Source organism: Python bivittatus, unplaced genomic scaffold, assembly GCF_059951505.1.
Source record: "Python bivittatus isolate LINGU-HERP-01145 unplaced genomic scaffold, Pbiv_v1 ctg000220_np1212, whole genome shotgun sequence".
Lineage (NCBI taxonomy): Eukaryota > Metazoa > Chordata > Lepidosauria > Squamata > Pythonidae > Python > Python bivittatus.
Genome location: NW_028277048.1, coordinates 38342010 through 38367053, shown reverse-complemented (window position 1 = coordinate 38367053; position 25044 = coordinate 38342010). Strand labels below are relative to the sequence as shown.

General features: G+C 40.1%; 1 protein-coding gene across 7 annotated transcripts in view; it reads right to left on the bottom strand.

Annotated features, from left to right (window-relative positions):
• The window catches only part of BAHCC1 (BAH domain and coiled-coil containing 1), a 121436-nt gene that overhangs the window by 80177 nt on the left and 16215 nt on the right, over positions 1-25044 (bottom strand). For 2 of the 7 annotated variants that reach the window (XM_088138365.1, XM_088138366.1), the window contains exon 2: positions 19388-19760. In XM_088138365.1, coding sequence (XP_087994491.1) covers positions 19388-19553 — 166 coding nt within the window. In that variant the 5' untranslated portion in view covers positions 19554-19760. Of the gene's footprint in view, positions 1-19387; positions 20901-21942; positions 22491-23820; positions 24038-25044 lie in introns of those variants that run through there. The other 5 variants (XM_088138364.1, XM_088138367.1, XM_088138363.1 and 2 more) reach the window with 5 other exon arrangements.

Genomic DNA, 25044 nt, shown 5'->3' with positions numbered 1-25044 from the left:
TCACCTATCTCATATTCTACTTCATCCATGTGTATCCTCTTGATATACGTAGGTGCCTTGCAACATTTGCATAATATCCTTATCGAGGTGAAGAGATGAGTTTTTGTCTGCAGCCTTGACTTTTAAAGATTGGTGTAATCAGGGGATCTTGCAAAACCCCCCCACACAAAAATGCTCTTTATTTGTATTGCTAAAAATTAATGAAAAATGTTGTCGGAATAACAATACCTTTATTATTCTTCTATTATTAATAATATTAGCTTTATTATTAGAAGAGTGAAAGTAAAAAAGCATACTTCTTTCCATTTGTTTCAATTTGATCTAATTAGATAGGATGAATGGTTTCTAATTCACAAGATAATAAATAAACAGTAAGAGTTTTGTGGTACTTTGCAACCTATTCCAAATCTAAGAAAAATGGGCTTGCTATAGAATTGTAGCATTAGAAGATACGCTGTAATCTATATGTTAGTGGTTATGTTGTTATCATCATCATCATCATCATCATCATCATCATCATCATCATCATCATCATCATGCTTGTCCTCCCAGAGGAATGGAGAGGAGATCTTTAATATCCCAGAGGCTTCTGAAAATAAGGGAAACAAGATCTAGCCTCAAACTACATCTTGAGTTGAGAAATAAAACTAATTATATTAATGTTTATTCAAGAGTGAGGGCAACTGATGGGCAAAGCAAACATCTAAGAGTCACTGCAATTTTGCATGTTGCAAAATGTAAAGCTTTAGAAGAGTAATATATAAAATGCCAATAGGTTTTGCAAGACCTAGAGATTCCAGTAATTGGCATTCTGAAATGGGCCATATCAGAAGATGGCTGGCAACTCATGCATCAAGGACTGAGAGCCACCAGGGCATTCTGAAAGCTTTGGAATTTCTGCTGCTGAAAGCCAGAAAAGTGAACGTTATGCACTCTAGAGATTTTTTTAAAGTTTAGTTGTTTAGATTTTTGTTTTTAATAAAGCTCATCTTACAAACTTCAGATAATTCTCACAGCTGTGCTTCTTCAGATACAGGCTTCCAGGAATAATCTGTGGTGTGCACTTGCGTATGGGCACCTGCCTTAAACAGAGACTGCCTTTCAATAGTCAGTAAGTAGTGCTTATGCTCAAACTTTTGGGTTGTAGATTATAATGATAATTACGTAGCCTCCAACCTTTATTTCATCTTGCAGTAGGGTATCATATCTAATGAAAATAGAGTATGTTCATCCTGTATCTATAAAGTTTTCTTACATGGGTTTCAGCTTGTGATTGTTCCCTCTTCACCCTAGGTGGTATAATTCACACTCTGCAAGGCCAAGTGTAAAATACTGTTACTGTGATGCTGGTAAGTTTCACACCTCCTTAGCAGCACTGTGAGCCAGCACAAAAAGGAAAGGCACAAGATCTTTTTTTTTTTTAACCTTCTATCCCCATTCTTTTTGTGAATCTATACCCCCCCCAAGAATTTCAGAATGAAGACAGATGTTTTCTTTGGGTTAGCACATCAGGACCTTATCCATTGATTTCCAGAAGTAATGGAAATGCGCAGGAAAGGTGCAGAAGAACTTTCAGGGGAGGATGAATGTTACCACCCATTATTGCCTAAAAATTTGATCCATCAGGCAAGACACTAAGGAAAATAGAAATTGGTTACATGGGTTGAAAGGGAGAAGTTGGCAGGCCAAAACCCACGCAGGAGCCCCTGGTGGCCTTGGATGCTTTTGGGATTCTACCCTGAAAAAACAGACCTTCTGAGAGCAGGGTGGTGCTCCAGGGCTATATTCCCTCTCCCTTGCTAAGACTAGCAGAAATAAAGCAACCTATACAACCTAAACAAATCCATAAATGTGTGTGTGCATGCACATACACAAAGTACGAAACCTAGCCCTTCATGATAGCTTTTTGATGCTCCCATTTCCCCGACATGGCACCTTCTAGGTGGAAGTTGCAGCACCCAGACTTTCCAGTCAGCCTGGCTAGGGGCTGTGGAGCTCACAATCATAGTTTCTCCAGCCCATTCTGTCTCTGCTGTTCGGCAATGCTAGCTGGTTACTCTGGAAGCTGCATTCATAAATATTCTGGAAAAGGCTGGACGTCGGAAGGCTGCTGTTGCTTAAATGCTGTCAATGGCCATATCTTCTCTTTGCTTATATTTATTGCTGCCTGCAAGCTAACAATATAAGCCAAAGATGGCCAACTGGCAACCCAAAGATGCCTAAGGAATTTTATTTCTCTCTTGTGGTTCTGCCAACATGAGAATCAGGTTATAGTAAACCATTTCTCCATGGCTGTTTTCATGGACAGCCTGGCCACAATTCGAGAGGGGAGATAATAAACACTGAGACACCATTCTGGTAATGTGGTAGCCTTTGCCAGGGTAGAAGTTGGCCATCCACAGTGTGGGCTACAAGCAAACTGCGTTGTCACTATTATTTTGTTGGGCTGTACAAGACAATTGGATAGTGTATGCCAAATGCAATTGCGTTTATGTGTTTGGCTCACTCATCATTTTTAAATCAAAGCCAAATCCTTCAATATTTTAACGTAACTTTCTCATTCGGTAACTTGACATGGGACCAACTTTCTGGGAAGCATGGGTTCTAGGCCTGAAAGAAATTCTGCAAATTCACAGAATAACTGGTGAGAATTCAGGAAGTTCCCAAACTTTTAAATAAAACAAATATGATGTTTCCTACACCTTAAATAAAGACCTCTCTGAAGCTTGGAATCAGGACACTTTTAATAAGTTAAATTTAACTTCTGTAAAAGACTTTCAAAAAAATGTCTCATCCTGCAAAGAGGTACCTAACTCCAGTGGGCGGCTCTTGCTTTCTCCCCTCCACCCCCAAATCAAAGTCTCACGTGGATAAGGGAAAAAAAGAGAATGGTTATAAGAAATTACCAAAACAGAATGTAGGTAATAAAGCAAAATTTATAGGTATATGCTTTCCAACCACCAGTAAGATAAATATTGGTTTTATTCTATGAATCCACTTCAACTTTAAGAAGGGAGCTTCTTCATTGCTGTGTTATTTGATTACACACAGGTAGATGAATGAAAAGCAAAATACAAGTGCATAAAGTATAACCAGATTTGGAACAGGGATATGTAACTGGGAAAGAATGCAGATACAAATGAATTAGAAGAAAACATTGCTTATATTGAAAACAGAGGGAATAAAAAGGAAACCAGATTTTTTTTCTCTCCTGAAGTACTTAATGGTTCAAAAAAATTATATAGGCATGTGTATAATATTGGGAAATCTGCTACTGGATTTCTTAGATATTTCTTTTGCTTTAGCAGAACCTACCTACCTACCTACCTACCTACCTTCCTTTCCATCCCATCCCATCCCATCCCATCCCCAACAGAATCTTGCTGCAGTTGGTTCCACAAATTAACCATACTTTGGAACACAGCAGTGGTGCTGGGTGTAAAGTGAAGATAGGAATGGGGTATGATTAGCATAATATGCTATAGGGTAAATTTAATTTGCCTTAATATGGACATTTTTGTCCGTGTTTTGAGTAGGCATATTGTTTTCCATATATATGCAGTTATATTTGAACTAACTTAGCTGTTTCTTTGAAGAGAAGGAATTGCTGCAGTAGGAAGAGACAGGTGGTTGAGAATGAGCTCAACTTAAAACAAACAAAAAAAAAAACTGGCTAAGATTTGAAATACAAAAAACAAAAAAAAATCATTCCATCTCATCAGGGTAAGTCTTATGTCTAAGTAAACAGGTATATGAGTTGTTTGGGAGGAGTTTTACTTTTAAAGGTGGCCAAAAACAGGTAAACAAATAGCACATTGTATATTTCATAATCATGCTAGACACTACAACTGAATATGCTACGTTATAGTTTATGTCATATAGATAGGCAAAGAAAATGTAAGTTTAATTTAAATAGTAAATATTATATTTATTCAAATTTGCCCCAAAATTTCTTTTCTTCTTTGCTGGGGAGAAGGGAGGAAAGAATAAAAAGCTTTTCAGTTCAAATTTTTCAGAAGCATAACATCTTTACAAATAGATAGAATCTCAATATCAGCAATATCTATATGGGGTGGAAGGGGGTGTTGTATTTCAGATCAGCCTTTTCTAATCTGGTATCTTCCAGAAATAAGTTGGGCTACATCCCCCATCATTCTCTTCCCAAATGGTTGTTGACTATACAAGCTGGGAACGATGGTAGATAAAGTCCAATAGAGAGGGTGCCAGGTTGGGAAAGATCAATATAAACAAAGGGATTCAGTGGAAACTTTGAATGTTTGCATTTTAAAAGCTTATGAACCATGCTTTATATTTATTTATTTTTATTTTTGTTTTAAAGATATAACAGTGTAGGTAGATATAGATGAGGGAAAATTTACCTGTTTACTGCTGACACACATACACATGTCCAAAAACTCTGATCAAGCACATACAGACAGTTGGCAGGCTACATTTATTCAAAGCTGAGCATGTCCTTCAAACATTACTAAGTATGAATTAAATAATGTTTGCCTATTTCTGATTTGTAAATTTAAGAGGAAAGTTAAAAGGAAAAAAGCAGATCCCAACTTAATGATCTGGGCAACTATTCTGTCAGTTTGAAGTTGACTTGATCCAGGTGAGCAGGCAAGTTATTTTCTTTAAAAAAATACCTTTTGTTGTATGTCTCTGAGCTTACACATTTGCAAAACATGCAAACATCAGATCATGTGTTTTTTCTCATTAAAAGAACAAAGGAAATGAAATTAGGATCCAGGATTTTTTTTTAAAAAAATGTGCAAATCCCAAACAAAATTTTAAAAAATCATCCACCACAAATGTGTAATTTCATGGACATCTATTCCTGTCCTTTCTATTTTCATTTTATTTCAGAAGATGAATGGGAAAAAGATCCATGCCCCTACTGGCTGGTTAGGGCTACTTGGGAGGTGACATGTGGGTGGGTCCAGGTGATGGTGAATTCATCCTTGAGGGAGGGGGTGTTCCCAGCCACCTTTAAAGAGGCACTGGTGCACCCCCTCCTCAAGAAACCATCACTGGGTCCCACCATATTGGACAATTTTCATCCAGTCTCCCACCTCCTCTTTTTAGGGGAGGTGGTTGAGAAGGTGGTGGAATTGCAGCTCCAGAGAATCCTGGAGGAAATGGATTATCTGGACCCTTTTCAGTCAGGTTTCAGGCCAGGATTTGGGACAGAAACCACACTGGTTGCACTCATGATCTCTGGTGGGAGCGGGATAGGGATAGTGCATCCATCTTTGCTCTTCTTGACCTCTCAGCGGCTTTAATACCATCGACCATGGTATCTTTTTGGGTTGACTTAGAGAGTTGGGAGTGGGCGGCAGAGTTTTGTGCTGGTTCTTTTTCTTCCTCCAAGGTCGATCCCAATCAGTGTTGATTGGGAGCAAGAAATCCAGCCCGTGACCCATCTACTGTGGGGTGCCGCAGGGTTTGGTACTCTCTCTGCTCCTCTTTAACATCTACATGAAACCACTGGGTAAGATCATCTGTCACCGTGAGATGAGGTATCATCAATATGCAGATGATATCCAGTTATACATCTCCATCCTGGGTGACCTGAGTGATGCTGTGACCATCCTTTCAGTGTGCCTGGAGACTCTGGGGGTCTGGATGGGGTGCACAGGCTTCAGCTGAATCCTAATAAAACAGAGTGGCTGTGGATTGGAGGCCCCTCTGTATCCAGGAATTTACCATCTTTGGTTTTGGACAGGGTTGCACTGCCCTAGACAGACCCAGTGTGTAATCTGGGGGTCCTCCTAGACTCATGACTCCTGCTCAAGGAGCAGGTGGCAGTCATGGCCAGGAGGACCATTGCCCACCTTCGTGTGGTGTGCCAATTACGCCCTTTCCTGGATCAGGAGGCTCTCCACAGTCACGCCCTGGTCATCTTTTGGTTAGATTACTGCAATGCACTCTACATGGGGCTACCCTTGAAGAGTATCCAGAAGCTACAGCTGGTTCAAAATGCAGCCGCGCAGACAATCTTGGGTGCCCCAAGGATGGCACACATAACACCTCTGCTGCAGGAGCTGCATTGGGTGCCAGTTTGCTTCCAGATCCAATTCAAGGTGTTGGTTATCATCTTTAAAGCACTACATGGCATGGGTCCAGGTTACCTGAGGGACTGTCTCACCCCCATCACATCAACCTGTTCCACCCAGTCAGGCAGAGAAGGCATGTTGTGGACCCTGTCAGGAAGAGAATGTCGGCTGGCGGGGCCCAGGAGGGGAGCCTTCTCTGCCATTGCCCCGGCCCTTTGGAATATTTTTCCTCCCAAGGTGCAGTGGGCCCCTACCTTCCCAGCTTTCCAGAAAGGCCTAAGACCTGGCTCTGCCAGCTTGCATGGGGCAATAAAAGCTCTAATCAATCCTTGGGGTGGCTAGTCCCCTGATGACGCTCCCTGAGCTACTCGCCAATTCCATCCATTCTTGGAATTTATTATTTAAGATTGCTTTATATTGTATTTTAATTGATTTTATCTTTTCTGTAAACCACCCAGAGTAGCTTTTTAATGAGATGGGCAGTGACAAATTTGATATATAAACAAATGAAATAAAATATATCAAAAAGGCAGTGTGTCTGAAACCACACTTTAAAATATTCATGGAAGTTACCAGTCCATCTATGAATCTCTTCAGTCACTATGGGCACAACATGTTGGATGTAGAAAAAATCTAATTAAGTTTGTGAAACAACCTCTCTCTTCTACCTTCTACTTACACAGGACAATCCCAAACTCAACTTCAGTGAATGGTGATTTTCAAGTCTACAACGTAGCTCAAAGAAAGAGAGAAAGATGAAGAGACAGATTGTGAACATTCCCCTAGAAGTTACTTCTTCTGCCTGATGCTGTGCATGTCGCCTCTGAAGTAAGTGTCACTAGGTTCAGGAGAAGCTGACTGCACAGGACTGAACCCTGAATCTTGGCAAGTTAAAAAAAGAAAAGAAAAAAAACAAATGAGAAGACATATGTAGCCAGTAAATATTGTTCCCTGGCATAATTATCAAATCTGCTGTAACTTGCTATTGCTTCAGGGTTTTTATATATATATATATATATATATATATATATATATATATATAAATACACACACACACACGTACATGCACACACACACAAATGCACCCACTTTACTATTAAGATACTTGCATCAGTTTGAAGGACACCATTTCAACACAAACATTTGAAATGAAGCCCTGATATGGATATCAAACCATCAGGCTAAGGCACATCCAATACTCCCAACTCTATATTTAATTTGGGAAAAATCAGAAGCTGGAGTTAGGGTTATCTAAGTCTGTTCTAGCTATGGAAATGTCCTCAACTGCATCACCCATCAAAAAAGGATGTAAGAGATTAAGAAACTCAGTGGACAGTAAACATTTATTTTTGTGGAATTTTAGGATGTAACTCTCCTTAATAAGCTCTGCTCCAAATGTCTGGTTTCCTAAGGTGGCCAGCTAGAACGCTGCGCATGGTAATGGCATACTTCATTCATGTTCACAAGCAGTTGGTATTGAGAGATCTGTGCCAACACCAATGGTAGCATGTTTGGTGAACACCGAGTATGCTCCAGATGATTTTAGAGCTTACTCTTCATTGAATGGTAGCATCATAACCATATCCTATCAAAGCCATTCCCACAGAGTATCTTTTGCATACAAGCTTTTAATTGTTTCTCAGCATGGAAGAACACATCTCATGCATACAGACATCCATCAGAGGCCCTGGCAATATACTTCAGGAACCCATTCCTCACACCTCTCCCTCGCCTTCTCTTTCCCCTCAGCACAGAGGAAAGGATCAAGGGAAATCTGCCTGCCAAAGATGAGTTCACCCTTTTTCAAGAGACAGCTGAGTCAGCCCTCACAGAAATGAGCTGTCATAAATATGCTTCTGAAAAGTACATTTTAAAAATGCTGCAATACCAAGATGTTTTAATATTTAATTAGAGTATCACCACACTGCACATGGGCTCTCTCATTGCCTGTGTGCATGAATGCATCTGTGTCTATCTTCCCACAATACACAAACAAAACCCACACAATATGAAGTTGAATCTGAACAACACTTCTGAAGTGTTGCAGAATGAAGATATTCTCAGTGTTCAGGAGAGATTTTTTGTTCTGTTCTGCCTTGTTTTGCCAGAGCATTTATCTACTCATTCTCCTTCTGGATTTTTAAGTATTCAAGTAGCCTTGTAGTAGTATAAGCTTCCAGTGCTCAATCCTCTTCATGTCCAAGCATAGCCCTGGGATATGGCATTATTTCGAGAAGTTATCCATCATTGCCATTTATACTAGAAAAAAGCTTCGGTGTGGTGATGGCCTCTTCCTGGTCAAAGGCATGCAAATGACATTGTCTGCTGCTTCTCAGGGCCCAATCATAAAATTTGCTTAAAATGAATAAGAGAGTCTTCCTTTTAATGTTACATGACATTTGCGCCTATGGTCCCTTCAGTTTAACTCTGACATATTGTTGGATATGTTGTGGAATAAGTGATTTTTCAACTGCAGCTAACAATGTTGAGTTTAAAAACTAACTTGTCAGATCCAAAATTTTGCTTCCCAAAAGCTCTGGGAAGAAGCAAGACAACACGGAGAAAATCATGTCTTGTCTATCATAGCTAATGTTCCAGGGGTACTACCTCTGAAAATGGCACTTCCAATTAACTATCATAGGTAATAGACAGCATCCCCTAGATCAGTCTTTATCAACCTAGGTTGCCCCAAATATTTTGGTCTACAATTCCCATCAGCGGCAATATAAAAGTATAACCAAATATCAAGAGTGGGTGGAAGCTGTTATTTAAAACATTTAGGGCAACTCAGGTTGAGGGAGGCTGCCTGCTATTTCCCTGAAACATTGCTTGTTCATGTTAAATTCCTTACCTGAACCTTATCTAGAACAAGACGCACTGGGGATATTTGCTCATGATTTCCTCGTTGCCCAGTTCAATTACTGTAATAGTTGGGGTTGCCCTTGAAGACCACCAGGAAATTTCAGCTGACTATGAAGTTACAAGCACCTATATGTTTTTATTTTCATGATTTAACATAATGCATTATTTATTATTATTTTAATATCTGTAAACCACCTAGAGCCCATCAGAATTGAAGCAGGGGATAAATGGCAGAAATAAATAAATAAACAAGCAAACTTCCATCAGATTAATTTCATCCAGCCTTCAGCTCAACAATTGAGATGTATACTCTAGTTCCATATTTTCATCCCCTTAATCACTGCAAAGAAGCTTCCACATGCCCCACTTACATAAAGAAGTGTATACAGTTGCAGAATAATTTTTTTACCCCAGAGTAATATGAATAACTTATCTCCCCTCACTCATCACAAGTTTTTAATGAAACTGACTTGTACTACCAAAGCTATCTTCCTTCCCTTGATTTAACAAGCAACTGAATGCTTCAGGAGCAAGCTATACAAATATGGAAGTGTTTGTTATTAAATTAATAATTGTTTATTATAAACATTTTAATAATGTATTGCGTATTCTGCTTCACTGTCTCTCTACTGTAGGCAAACATACTGCTTCAGATAATGGATTGGATTATGGCAGGGATGGGAAACCTTTTGCTGGGCAAATGCCACACTTATCACAGGAGAGGGCTTTAGGTTGCAAGGTGAGTGGCACACATCACATATGAAGGTGGGTTTGGGGAGGTTCATTTTTTTAAATTGAGAAATGTCAGCTTTGGGTTTCATGGGCTTCTCCAACTCAAAATGTTAGGAAACTGTACTTTAAAAAACTAGAACTCTAAATCCATTAAGCAGATCCTGGTGCAAAAGCATTTATTTGAATGAGAATTCTTAACCCAGAAATTTGAGTGCTTAAACCCAATGGAAGTCATGTCTTTTTACACAAAACTCAACACCCTGTAATCCAAAATATTTTTCCTTTCAGCAGCATAGTATAGAAGTCATTTTAAATTACTATTGTTAAACTGGGAGCCCGAAACTCTTTTTAGAACCACCCAGTGATCTACCAGTAGATCCACATTTACCTTCTGCCACCTCTATTGTACATCAAATGCAACTGGTTGGACTTTCACTATGATAATGACTCAGTTTTACAACAAAACCTTGATAATCAGAGCTTTCTGTTGCTAAATCAATGGCATTTTGGAACAAAGCCATAGGCTTTATCTTCAACCAAATTTTAGGAGATAGTGATGGTCACATAAAAGATGACCCAAAATTATTCCTACCTATCCCACTAACCTCTTGCAGAGGCAAGCAAACAGCAACATGTGCTAGATCTAAATAATAAAACTAACAAGCTGGCAAAATTATACAACTGTAATTCTACAAGACTTGTGTTTCTCAGTGTTCTGTTTTCTTTCGGCCTGACATGTGCCTTTACCTCCCTCAACCACCCTTACTCTCATCCTTTTTATAATCTTCAGAACAAATGCCACTAATAAGGAGAAGACAAGTAAAATCTCAAATTCTGTTTTAACTTTTACACACATCTATTTTCTCTCTTTTGAGGAGGGAGGGTGAAGTGCACAATTCTTTTTCTGGGGAATCTGCTATACTGCAAGAGGGAGGGAGATATCAACATGTGAAAGAAGTACAAGAATGGAAAAATAGACGAGTGTGTGCTTTGGGGGAAAGCTCCTGCCAGGATGATAAATAGCTAACTGAAACTCCAAGCTTGCTCCATAAACAATGATGGGTGATCATCTCACACTGCAGCTACCTGGTTTTAACTTGGAGTGTATGCATATTCTCAACCCATGCTTCTCTAACAACTAAGATGAAATCTTAAAGGATTTTTTTTTTAAGTTTAAACACAGCTTGCCTCAAGGTCTATTCACTCCCACCCAGGACTGCTCTTGTTTCTTTTTACCGTGCTCAATGTCCTTGCATTGGAGATACCGCTGCATTGCACTATAAAAGAGAGATCAAGGGATCCTGCCTCTCAGAGCCACCACTAGTCTCTGGTGACATAGGCCCTCTGCTGCTGTTCAAGGTCTTCAAAAATTAAAAGCCACAATTCTCCCTCTTAATATTTTAGAGCAGGATGCAATCCCACCAGTTTCAGTCCTGCCAATTTCCCAGTAACATCATCACCTCACCATCCATTTAAGCGGCTTCTAATTCCAGTTTGGAATTCAATCCATTGAAGGGGAGTCAGTTGAAACTTTGGCACTGAATGCAATCATTTGACAGGCAAAAAATTTTTAAAAATTACCAGGAAGGTTTAGCCAAAATAGAGCTGACATGATCTCCTCCTTGTCCAGCCATTTGCTTACACACTTGAGACTGCCTGTGCAAAAACTCCTATTGCTTCTTATGCAAACCTCTTCCCAGTAAAGCAATTTGCTGCTTTACCCACAAGTATTATTTATTATTATGCTGAACAGAAAGCATAGTTGAATATATAGAATAAGAGCACTGTACATGGTATTATGAACAGTAGCATCCTATTTCTTTGTATGCTCTAGAGGACATCCAAATTGTAAGGATAATCAGAGCTTTGGAGAAAGGGGTGAACTATTTACATGTAAGTTTTGTTAAAATGGAATGATATACTCTTATCTACTGTGAGATTTGACAGTCCTGAGCTTCAGCTTTGAAAATGGAGATGTTCTCTTTACTGCACAAAAATATATAAAAGGGATAAAATTCATTCAGGTATATTAAATTTCCAATTCTTAGGACTCTGTCCTTATCCTGGTCTTTCTTATTTATGTGTTCATCCAGAGCACTGAAGTGACATTCTAGAATAAGGACAGACACCCCAGTAAGAGTATCAGAAGAAATCTATAGTAAATTTTGCTAATTTATCCCAACTAAAGTTTAGCAGCCTCAAGGCTTCTGCCTTTATATGATATCCCTCTATCTATAAGGTGATTGTGGGCTTGCCGTAATAGCCCTTTTTAGTCACTTGAGAGAATTTTAATTGCTCAAAGGCTTTAGTACTAGTATGTGCTATTACTATGACATTCTAATTAGATGCATCAGCTATTTCAACTGTTTTAAAAGAATAATCAAAACTTGGCCCTGTAGATCTGGAAGCAGAAAAAGTGTCTTGTTTGCTATTTTCACAAATTTTCCAAAGGAAAAAATATCAGGAGAAAAGTTATATTGGCCATAAACTTCTCAGGAGTATACCGTTGCTATATGCTGGAAGCTAACATTCTGAGCATTTAAGGTTAGAGCATATGCATCAGAAGCAAACCTTGAATTTTACCTCCATCTGCAAACTCTGCAACTATGATGTGCAAGATTTTTGTGTTTTGGCTTAAATATATCTTTTACAGGGAGGATTCTTTGCTGTTTAGCCCAGAGACCTAATATTAATCTTTCTGGCTTGCATCCAGTTGGTATCCCCTGGCTTATAGAAGACTTTTGTACGCTGGCTTTTGCAGCTGAATGGCTGCAGGGGGAATCACCAAAAACCATGCCTCTCTTCCACTGCCAAAATTTCTGCTAAATCAGAGCATTCCATCAGCAGAGGAACACCATATATATCACCTGTATACCACCCCATCTACAGGCTGTATCAGCACAATATACAGTATTCTCTGGTAATATGATCTGAATGCATCAACATTAATGGAGATTTCTTAGGTATTACACAAATCAATAACCCACAAATTAAGGCAATTCAATTCAAAATAACACTGCATGTAAGGTTTATTTTGGGGGGGGAATTAGGGACTTGGAACATGAAGAGTGGGAAATGACTGAATGAGTAAACAACTTCAATAACATTACAGAAATAAGAATCATTGAACTACTGTATTCAGACTTATTTATTTTTAATGTTCTCCAAGTATGAAACAGAGCATGAAAACAACTATCTATAGGCACACAATCAAGTTTTATGGGCAATTCTGATCAGTTCTTCTAACTTCACCTGTACTTTGATTCAATATTCATATCTCTGGTCTGAAATCAGTTAAGTACTTAATATTTAGCAGAAATGGAAACTCCGAGAGAAATTTATACCCACACACACACACACTCAGAAGAGTTATAATTCAGATGCCAACTTGCACTCCTGATTCTGATAATGCTCTATGCATTTATGTGTAGAAGTGCAAGGGAAAAACTGTATAGTTTGTGATAACCCCTGAATTACACATCAACAATGAACAAGGCCAAGGGAAGTATGCAATTTTGCATCCTCAGGTGACTGAGTGACTTCAAGCTCATCTAAATAGGAGATATTGAGCTACATCCTTATTACATAAGCAGAATTCTGCCAGCACAAGACTTTATCTTGTACAAGGCAGGTAGATTTTGTCTCCTGTGCAATAGTGTCAAGATTTCTCTCTCTCTTGCACACACACACACACAGAGTTCCATGAATTACAGTACTACAAAGCCCTTTCTGATGTTCACCCATAAGTCAAAACTGATGGTTTTATTCTATTATTTATTGGGAATTATTGGTGTTAATTACTTCAGTCTAATTATTACATACCACACTTTAAATGCAAGTCTCCCCTACACATTGCACATAACACTCTATCTCCTAGTTTTACATACCAAAGGCAAAACATTGAAAAGAATGCAATGTGTGACATAGTAAAGTAAGAGGGAAGCAGCATTCACAACTAACAGGATTGCCCTCTTTCTCTCATGCATGCATACACATCTGCATGTGCGCACACATGCATACACTCACACAGGGACAATCCATAGAATCAGTTTGGTACATTCAATAATCTCAATGCTTTCCTGTTTTAAAAGCACCCATCTTGAAAGGTCTACTCTTAAAATGGAGGAAAAGAAAAATGTTGGATTCTTGGCTCTGAAGACCCCCAGTTTAATGTGTAAAGGGCATTTTTGTGAATGGGTATTGCATGGAGAATTGAAGGGTGAGGAGAGGAGCTGTGCTTTCACATTATTTATGCGTGCAGTCTGCGTTAATGGCATATGCAAGTTGACAGCATACATCCTATCAACTTGCTGAAGTGTATCTTGATTGTTCAAACACACTCTTAAAGGTGCCCGATCATTTATCAAATTAAAATAACTGTGCTGTGTTCCAAAGGGCTTGGAATATCTAAATTGTATGCCAGCATTCCTGGTACCCCCTACATTTCTACATTTCACAACGAATCCTACTTTCCGAAGCACTGAAGATGCAAGGCGGATACGTGTGGCTGGAGTGAAGAAAATTAAAGAAGGGGAAGGAAGGAAGGTAGGAAGAAAATAAGACTTCCTCTCCTCACAACTTCCACCTAACCATGTTTGTCCAGAAATAGGCTATTTCATGATTCTGGTTTGGGGTTGTTTTTTTTGTTCCCTTCTATGTCACAAACTTCAATACAAATCTATTAATCCAGCAGGAAATGATGGACTCCAGAAGCCTGACCAATTAAATTTAGACTCATGAAAAGTCATGAATAGCTTGGTGGCTAGTAAATTACAATTTTTATTAACTTGAACAATATTCCTGTAAGAAGTAAGTAGTCTCTTTCCCATGAATGGTACTTATATAATTTATTTAACTTCATGGGTCTTGCCAAAGCCTTGAACATTTTTAGATCTTTCTGTTCTAGGATTTGGCATTTCTTTCTTTTTTAATATAAAAGTGTGACTTTCTGAAATGATATTTTTAGGCTTCTGCTTGTTATTTTAAACAGTCTTCCTTGTATTTGGATTTGCATATGTTGAGCGCCCTCTGCTCAGGGTTAGGCCTGTTTTGAAGATGCAGTAGTATAAATTTTGCACTGGAACAATTGCTTTGCACATGGAAATACAGCTATGCCTCTAAATCAGCATCATAGTCAAACATGCACACACAACCTAGTTGTTCCTGTGGAAAAAAGATCTACCTTTTATATGAATAATTAGACATGATGGTGGAGCAATTCCCAGTGGGACAATGTACATTTCAAAAGTGAACTTTAATTTCTCTGTGTGTGCATGTGCGCGCGCTCACTCATGTACAACCACAACTGCCTTGCGTAACCATGTGCGCCTTGCCGTTCTTGTGCAAAAGATCAGCACTGGCAGTTTCTAGCTGTTATCTCTGCATTGCCTTTCATGTCTCATGCTACTTGTCATTTATAAGTAAAGATGGTTAGAGTCTTTAGAGCACACCTTTGAACAGTAACTCGTTTAGCACCTACTCAATGAGAGCAACTGTGTTGCAGAAACAGCCACTGGTGTCATAATGAAGTATTTACTAAAAATTATTTTTTAAGTGGTGTGGGGGCCTAGGAGGAAGAATAATTTGGAAGTGGGGGAGAATCTTCTTTAGACCCTTCATCTCTAAAAATCCCTGGTCACTCCCCCTTACTTCATTTAATGATAACGAAATCTACTTGAAATTCTAATACTCTCCAAAGCCCCCCCCCCCCGCAAACCTAGAATTACTGTGTCCATTTTCATTCAAACAAAATGTCTGAGATCTTTTGCCATGCTTACTGAAGCCTATGTCCATCCTGGACGGTCATAATTCTTCCTTCTTTTTAGTTATCTGGGCTGGCAACCTGTATAGATGGGCAAGCTATTTCAAATATTTCATTTCCAATTTACTACCAAAAAAAAAAAAAAAAAAAGAAACCCTAATAATGTGTATATACATAGTTGGTGGGATGGAATAGTTTTTGGGTTTTCCTTCCACTATCTTTCTTTGGTAAGATTCTTGCTTGCATATGAAAGAATCAACAGTAATGTGAAAATCCAAACAGCTTCAGGCAGGAATAATGATGAATAATACTGCTAATTCTCTCTCTCTCTCTCTCTAAAATTTTCACAGCTTTGACTTTGGACCATCTGCATGGGAGACGCATGTGTGCGCACGCACACACATACACACACAAATCTAATGCACAAAAAAATAATGAGACAAAACATTTTAATTGCACCTTTTGTGACAAGGTTACTAAAATAGCACTTTACATAAAATTTCTACGGTGGGATTATAAAACTATCAGCACTCTGCTATAAGAAAAACAATTTGCTGAACATTAAAAGCTAACTTCAAAAATTCAAGGTCTCTATGGCCAGCTTTAAAAAAGAAACTGTTCAAGGGTAGGGATAGGGAGGGTACAAGTTATCTCCATAAGGAGAGAATTCTAGGGAGGAGGAAGTGTTAGAATGCATGCTTGATCAATGAATGTATGCCTTGTGGAATTTTGTCTGAGAACACGTAAAAATTAAGTCCTTTCTTGTACAGCACTTTGCGTTCCAATCTACTCCCAATGGATTTGCTTTATATCCGGCCTTCTGGAGCTCTGCTTTTAACATGTTTTGCTTCTTTTACTTCCTAAAAACGTTTGCAGGTATCTACAATGCAGGCTACAAAATGAGCAAATCCTTCCCAACTATTTTCTTTAACAAGTAGCCTTCACATATTTTAATATATCATGAATATCTTGAACCAGGGCCTTCTCCTGCATATCTTCATTATATTGATCTACGTTACAGAGATCATAAACATTTTGGCTTAGGAGACGTTAGTCAGCCACTCTTTATATAGTAACAAGAACAATAATATAAAAAAAATGGCTGCGATTCACTGTAGTCTAGTCTGTGTGTTCAAATATTTCAACCTCTGGTTCTGGAGAGGACTTTTCCATATTATAATTGTGCATCAGTGTCAAGATATCATCAATAATTTATTCTATTTATTGTCAGTTTGCTTCTTGAATGTAAAAGAAAAAAATGTGTTCAACTAAGCGCATGTTCTAAAAATATAAAAGATCACAGCAACAATTTAAAAAATAATATTTCTAATTATGAGCTTAATAAAAAGTCCTATTTAAAACACACACAGTGGAAGAAAAAAATTAGAAAGCATAAAACAGATCAATAAAAGGATTTCAAATGGCTTGGAAGCAGAAGGCGTGTTGAATCCAGACTATGGAATAAAAGCAGAGTGATTGACACAAATCATACTCCTCATCCAATTTGCCCAGGTTTGCATTTTAAAATTCCTTTCTTTTTTGTTGCTGAATGCAAACAGATTTTTTAAAGATTTCACTCTAATGAGCATCTTCTATTTTGTACTGGGCAGGTAAGTAGGTAGAAGAAAGGTAGGTTAAAAAAAATAAAACTACTAAAACTCTACAGAATTATGATTCATTCATTTTGAATAAAGCACAAAGTATGTGTAGCTTGTTGCATTTGTTAGGAATTTTTAAAAACCTCATTATGCTAAAAATTAATTAATAACTTGCAGCTGGATATGCCATTTAAAAAATAATAATAAATGTCTGCACTCCTGTTTGATCATTTTTATCCATTCTGGTTTATCTCATGCCATTCTTTTTAATCCATATACTAATTGTAATCCCATTAAAGCAGATATAATTTTATTATCATTCATAGTTTGTCAAGCTAGCAATAATGATGGCTGTTACTGCTGAGTTTAGAGAAAAATAAAAACTGTCACACATTTTCCTCTTCTGATGTTTAAAGTAACTTGTAAACAAAACTTAAGTGGCTGTGTGTGGTTTTGTAAATCTAAGATTAAATCCATACTTCCATAAATATATATCCCATAAACAGCCTGTACACGCAAATGAAGGTACATACTACATTGGCCGCAGAATTTGAAAAACTCAACCATATGAGAAAACCCTTAAGGACAGAAATACATATAGTGCCTGGGTTAAATAGAGAAGCTAGTTAAGTTACACTGGAAACAAAGTCAAACATTCATGAAGAAATAAAATGCTTCTAATACCAAACTATTTAATCCAGATAGGTCTTTTAAAAATTCAAAAACAAATGCAACAAGCCTAGATCAGTCCTGTTAAAACACAATGAATCTAAGGCATTCTGAAGCATAGACAGAATCTTAAAAATTTCACCACCTCTCATTCAGCATGTATTACTTTTATTGCGAATTTTTGCATTCCAGCTTTGAGGTGTATGTGGAGGGTGAAATTGTTGCTATTGTTTTGGTATTTCCATATTGATATATAAAACCTTATTCTAAATGGCTGATACAGATCTTGCTTCCAAAAAGATCTTAAATTAGGGATGGGCAACTTGAAATCCTGAGCTGCTTTAGCATACAATGGCTGTCCCATTTTGTGCATGTGTTCTCGCTAATGTTCTGCAGTCAACACCTGCTATTTTGCACACCCTCCCCGTCCCAGGCAATTAATTGATTAAAAATGGATGCCATGGACAATCTCTAAAGAACCTGGCACATACCACCTCCCTGATTTTTCTTGCCAAACATTGTGTCTTCAGCAAGATACCACGAGCACTTGTTAAAACTAACACATGCACTGCAAACCCATTCTCACCCTGACACTTCAGGGCTTTATATAGAAACAGGATTTTCTAGTCTTATACCACCCGCTCTATTAATGCTCACCCTGCATATACAGCTACCCCTAATCTGAAACAGCATAGCCGGCTCCTGGGTGCTCACCCTTCCCGGGCAAATAACAGCCTTTTTGTTCAGAGAGAGAGAGAGAGAGAGAGAGAGAAAGTGCCTTGTTTATGCAAAAGAATTTCTTAAGGACGTTAATGCAGAAAAAGGGTTTCACCCGCCCCCCCCTTCTGTGGCTTTCCCTTCAATCCCAACAACTAAGGGGCAAATGGTAGGGGGAGGAAGCTGGAACAGCCTTTATTTTAGCCCTCCCCGACTAAAAAGAAAAACTCCATCGGGAGGAGGAATTTGGGGACGTGGGCCTTAGTATTTTGCTCCTTACTAAGATGAAATATTCAGAATTACCAAAAATACAGTCTCTTCTTCTCACACATGCCCAAAACAAAGCTGCGGGTGTCCTGGGAATTTTGAATTCTTAGCCGGGGCAGAAAGGGTCACCTCCACTACACTTCTGAGCCCCCCATTCCGCAGAGTCCCCATAAAGGACTTGGGAGGAATGGTTTCTTCCTTCCCTTTCTCTCACCCTCCGACCCTATTAAATCACGAGCAGGCGGCTTTTCCCTTGCTCACACGCGTGTATCTGCTGACGCAGGCCACGGGACAGATTCTCCGCCTGCTAAGACTTTCAGAAATTATATCGAAATGTATTGTCCAAGGAGCGAAGAAGAAAAAAAAAACACCACTAGGCAATTAAAAACAAGGTAGCAAAAAGGGGCATTTGCAAAGCAGAGCCAAAACCTTTCCTGCTGGTGCGCTGCTTCCTGGCTATTTTTATTCTCCCTTCGCAGCTCCTCTGTCAGCGGTTCGCGTAATTCTGCACACTGATACAACCGTAGCAAAGATCGATCTGCTGCAATATCACCCTTTTTCCCCTTTCCTTTTTTTAAACAGCTCAATCGGGCGCCCCTCCTTCGGTGCTCGCGACCCCTCCCTCGCCACTCTGCAGTCAGGGCGCTCGAGCCTCCCCGCAGCTCTCCAAGGCCCCTTAGATCCCCTTCGCTCCTTTAACCCCGGCGCTCCGCACTGACCTGTGTGCGTAGCCATGGAGATGGGCGAGGGGAAGTATTTCCCGGGCTGGAAGTGTCCTCCGTGCTGCACTGAGTTGTGCCCGGCGGAAGCGAGGCGGCTGGAGCTGTTGCGATGGCCCCTCTCGGCCAGGAGGGGAGGCGGGGGTGCGAACTCCCGTCCATCCATACCGGGGCTGCACTCCCACAGCCGAAGCCCCGGCAGGGAAGGGGCTGCGGGGCGGCCTTGCAGCGGGCGGAGATTCGCCCCCTCCCCAGGAAAGGAAATCTGCAGGCCGCAGGCGCGGGGAAGGAAGGGCTCCCCTCAGCACGAGGCTAATCGTATTCCTCCAAGGGGCCTCCGCTTCTCGTGGCACCGGGGATCCGGCCTCATTCTCTGCAAGGGAAAGGAAGAAGAGATCAAGCGCGTGAGGAAGCCATTGGGGCTGGACGGACGGATGGACGGACGGACGGACTGCGGGCGCAGTACCAGAGGGCGAGAAGCGGCGGCCCCGTCCTAGAAGCCCCGCTGATGGGTGCCCCCCAAAACGAGGCCGTGGAAACAGACCCCCGCCTTCTGCGTCTCTTCCTTTTTGCCGCCTGCATCCCTTTGTGCGAACGAAGCAACTGGTTTTTATGGATTGCATGGCGACCACCAGATTTAAAACAAATACATCAAACTCTTCCAAAATCTAGGCTGAAAACAGAAAATACAGCAATGCGGCGCTTCTAGGCCTTGTAGTTTTTATCACGACGGGGGAGGGGAAGGGGGAGAGATAAGGATAGAACTGACAAAGCGAGATCCGTACGGATGAATACAGGAGCAGCGCCTCCAATGTAATTCGGGACAGCGAGGTGGTTGGAAGAGGGAGGAAACTTGGAAGGAGGAAAAATAATACATTGAGAGTGAAGTTTTTATTTGCCAGTTGTAGTTCTGTTCAACTATGTTATTTATTATTTTGAACTGCTAAATGTTCTCCAATGACTACTACAATCATTTCCTTGCTCTGGTATCTATCTGGGCAAACTAAATCTTCAAATGGATGCTTTTAAAAATGTTATGATGAGGCTGGAAGGGATGGAGGGTGTCTTTCAGTTGCCCCCCCTCTCCCTGATGTAAAGTGTGATCCTTTGCTTTAGATGTGTGTGGGTGGGAGGGACCGGGATTATCTTTGGTTTGCTGGCTTCCCAGTTTACAAACCAGTTGCCTTGATGCAATCCAAAAGAACGCCTTCCTTGCACGGACCCCAGACGAGGGGAAAAAAAGAGCTTGCTGTGCTTCAATTGCTCAAGCTCAGAAATAAATATTTCACTGCAGACACTTGAGTGGCAAAGTCCTGCATTCCTCCTTCAAGGGCAGGGGTTTAAATTCTACAACTGTATTCTTAGACAAAACAGTTATGTAAGGTTCTTCCTGTGCATTCATTCCATTTACACATAAGGGGTTTCTGGCTTAGACCCAATGTGGGTAACATTAGGCCAAGAGGAGGGGGGGATAAAAAGACCTCCCCCCCCCCCTTTTTTCCTTCAGATTTACCAAGTAGGACTGTGCTGCACTGAAAGATTTCCACTGCCCTTTGGCTACAAAAAATGTGCATCTCCCATATAAACAAAGTCACTGAGATATTAATGGGAATCTAATGCATCTACAGTGGGGGAAGGAGGGGTATCCAAATTATTTTCTTCCTATACAGTGAGGCAGCTCATCCTATATATCTGTTCTTACCTGGAACTCTTACATTGTCTGAAGGATCCACAGCCCATTCAACCCATAATGAAAGTAACTCCATACTGAACGTGCTTACTGGTTAACAATCCAGGAGAAAGAGAAAAAACATTTGCTTACCTTAATGTGCCATGATTAGAACAATGAAACAAATTTTTATTTACTGAATACTATTTTAAATAGTTAGATGCAAAGCTTTTAACTCTTAACATTGCTCTACTACTTCGTGTTTGATTTAATCTATAACTGAAAACAAGGTATTAAATGACTACATATTTGCACAGCGGATAAGATTACACATGCACACATACACATGTGTATGTGTGTGCGCACATAGGTACACAAAATAGAGGAAAAGAGAAATATGGAGAGCTTTCTATTATAAGTAAATGGAACCACTATGTACAAAAAGACAAGTTTCTTTATTACTGGAGATTTTAATCATCTGCATATTAGCAATATTTTATATTTTGTAATTGGGGGAATTATAAGAAAAATGTGTACTATCATCACCTCCCCCCCCCCAACAGTAAAAATCTTCCCAGAGAGGCAGCAGAAAAAAATAATGAGCTGGAGGGAGGAGGTCGTGGAAGAGTTGAAGCCTGGAAGACAAAAGCGAAATTAGCAGCTTCAGCAAGTTTGGGTTCGATACATCAACATGAAGGGAATGCTGTGTGTTGGTTTACCTCTCCTCCCCCTTCTTCTTCTTGAGATTTTTTTTCTATATATGCATATTTAAGGGGGAAAAACCTGTACCCGACTGAAATAAACCAGCCGATTGGAAATCCTGATTACAGGCCGGTGGAAAGTTTTGGTATTAGCGTTCCAAGAATGAATACTCGCTACCACGTACTGTGCAGAGGGTTTGCTCTAAGGTCGTGTCCATTTTGGCAATTGCTAGAGTCGAAAGAGGAAAACTGAAATCAGCCTTTCTCCCAACTGGTAAACGGGCTGAAGGGCAGCGCGAGGACCTCCGGATCCAGTCGTCAAAAATGGGGACTTGAACGACCTGCCTTCGATCTTCCTTGGCTTCTCTTCGGCGTGGCCGAAATTAAAAAGACGATTCTTTACAGTATAAAGACGCGTCGCCGACGAGAGTGAGGTACGTTACTTTAAAATCAATCGCCGAACCTCGGACTTCCAAAGGAACAAAAGGACGATGTAAATTTGCACGGTTCGGTTCCAGTGAGCTACGCCCCCTCCCTTGTTTTGTTTTAATTGGGCAAGGAAAGAAACCCGGGGGGGGGATAGAATAATCCAGCTGTAAGTTCTCTGGTCAATTCTACTGAGTCGCCGAGGTTTTGCGCGGACTAGAAATATGTTCTACTCTCCAAGAGGTGGACGAAGAAAGAAACTGAAGATCCGGCAGAGTTCAAACGCTTCGGCGCACTGCTCTCGGGCCTTGTCGGAAAAAACAAAAACGGTGAAGAAGCCTCTACCGTGCTAAATCCTTCTACAGCCCAGCAAAGATCTCTCGAGAGCGGCAGCCATCAAAAGGGTCTGCCGCTGCTACAACCTGAGGGCTTCCACTAGGCAGCAGCATGCTAAAAAACCTCAGAGATCTCTCCCAAAATGTGGGGTTTTTTCTCTCCCAGCTAATACATTTTGAACAATTTTCTTACACATCCTCTTGTTTGCTTCCCCCACAATCGCTTTTTTATTTTGCAAAATAATAATTATTGTCATTAATGAAAAGGAAGCTAGGCTGAAGTTGTTTCAATATATTGAGCTAAGCAACAAAGCCACCACCCAAAGCGTTCAGTGCATTTTAAAATCAAACGATTATTACAATCATTGCAAACAGGCAGAGAGATTAAAAGAAAGAGGAAACCGAGAAACAAAAGCGTGTCACTGAATTATTCAGTTTCCAGAAACCTTTTCCGTCCCTCAAAAAGCAACTACGGTTCGCCGTTTTAAACTGAACCCAAACAAGCAAGATGGATTTTCTTCCTTTTTAATTTTAAAAAAGCCTTATGATGCATCCTAACCGCATGTTTCTCTCCACGGCAAAACAGAGTTATCTTACTGTGCGGAAGATCAGTATACTTGCGCACACCCCGGTGGGTAGATAAAATGCTTCTTTTCTTTATTGTTTTCATTTTTCGTTGTAATTCAGAACCCTTAAGAGTTCAAGCATTTTCTGACGCAGATCTTGAGGATTCAGCAGGAAGGAATCAAATCCATAAAGATCTTCTATTATGATTCATTTTAAAGAAAAATGTAGACTACAAATTTACATGCATTCCTTTTGCCACAATGCCTATTTGTTTTCCTTACAAAGCAACCATTTACAGTTCCATTTAAAAAAATGCAGACAAACTGATTACAATTTCAGGTAAGAAATGTGTGAACAATCATAGATTTTGTTAGCACTACCCGGAGCAGCGCACAAAATTTCCAGGAAATAGGAACTATTTAAAAATAAAACACGAACATGCATATATCTCATAGGTTAGCATTTTGCTAGAAACAATATGCATCTCCTTTTCCAAAGGAAGTTTTTTTTTTAAGGATATTCAATTTAGTTGAGGAATGGATACAATTGTTACATCTTTCAATAGCCAGGTACTTGCATTGCTTTAAAAAATATATACAAGGATATTTTTTTGGCAGCAGTGATTTTCCTTATATATATTAGAACTGACCATTGTGAAGATACAGATATTAACAATAAATAATTTAACAACAAATCATGAACGTTCAAGATGCTAAATAAATTTTAGTTACTTACTGGAGGGAGGGGTGTTCCTTTGCACAGAGGGAACGCAATACAATTAAATCTGTGAGTGGGACTTTGTTGTATTCCTATTGGTATTTGCACTGTGCTGACTGTTGCACTGTAAATGCACTGGCTGCTGCTCCTTGCAGAAAGGAAAAAAGACCCTGTCGCGAGCTTCAGCTTCCCCAGCCTCGCATCTCAGTCCTACAAGCAACTCTCCCTGCATACTAATAAGCTCGTGCCACTCACTCAGGGTGAGCACGCTCGCTGATTGGACGCCTTGTCCTCCACGGTAATAAGCTCGTGCCACTCTCTCTGCGTAAACAGGCTTCCCAATAGGTTGGCGTGGGGCCAGGGAACTGCCAATCAGAGAACAGCAGGACTACTACTCAATCCAATGGCGCCTAATTCAAGTCCCTACAGTTGCGCAGCTCCCCTCGCGCAGCTTCCCTTTGCTTAGCTGAATGGAGATGCGTAGCAATGCGAAGCGGGAGGGAGGAAACAGAGAGAGAGAGAAAGAGAAGCTTTGCAGAATGGGGAGGTAGGGAGTCCCACTAGAGAGCCGCTTCAGCTCATAGACCTGAACTCACTCACACCAATCAGCTGGGTAGCGAGGGATAGTTTTTGGTATTCCTTTCGCTTTGATAAATTGGACAATGCGCTACAACTGCAAAAGTGAGAAATCACAGTACAGATCAGGACGTGAGAGACTGCGTTGCCTGCCCTCCGGCAGCTTTTAAGAGTTACTTGACAAACGAAATACCAAGAGATTTAGAGTGGTTTAGGTCCTAAGTATGCTGTTATAGTTCACTGAGTCTTCAGCGCCTGTGGATTTGTCTTTAAATAATTCGAATACACAAATCGCTTTGCCACCACCTGAACCGGGAGTTTTGCAAGCTCAGGAAAGTCCCTTTTCTGAGTTCTTGCTCACAAACACGTGCAAAATCCTCTGTGGTTTTCAAAACTGGAGATTTATTTGTAATCAGGTCGTTTTTTCCTTTCCCTTTTTGTCTCCCACGCTTCACATCTCCGTTAAGACTCCCTACACACACCCCACCTCCGCCGTTTGCACCAATATATGCCGCTCTCGGTAAATTGCCATTTTTCTTGTAAATAGGACAGTCATGTTCACGTTTCCTACCTGTATGATATCATCACTCTTAAGACCAATTTTAACCAGAAGCCTTCAACCGACTTTGTACCGGCAATTGAGAGGTTAACCGCATAGGCTTTAGT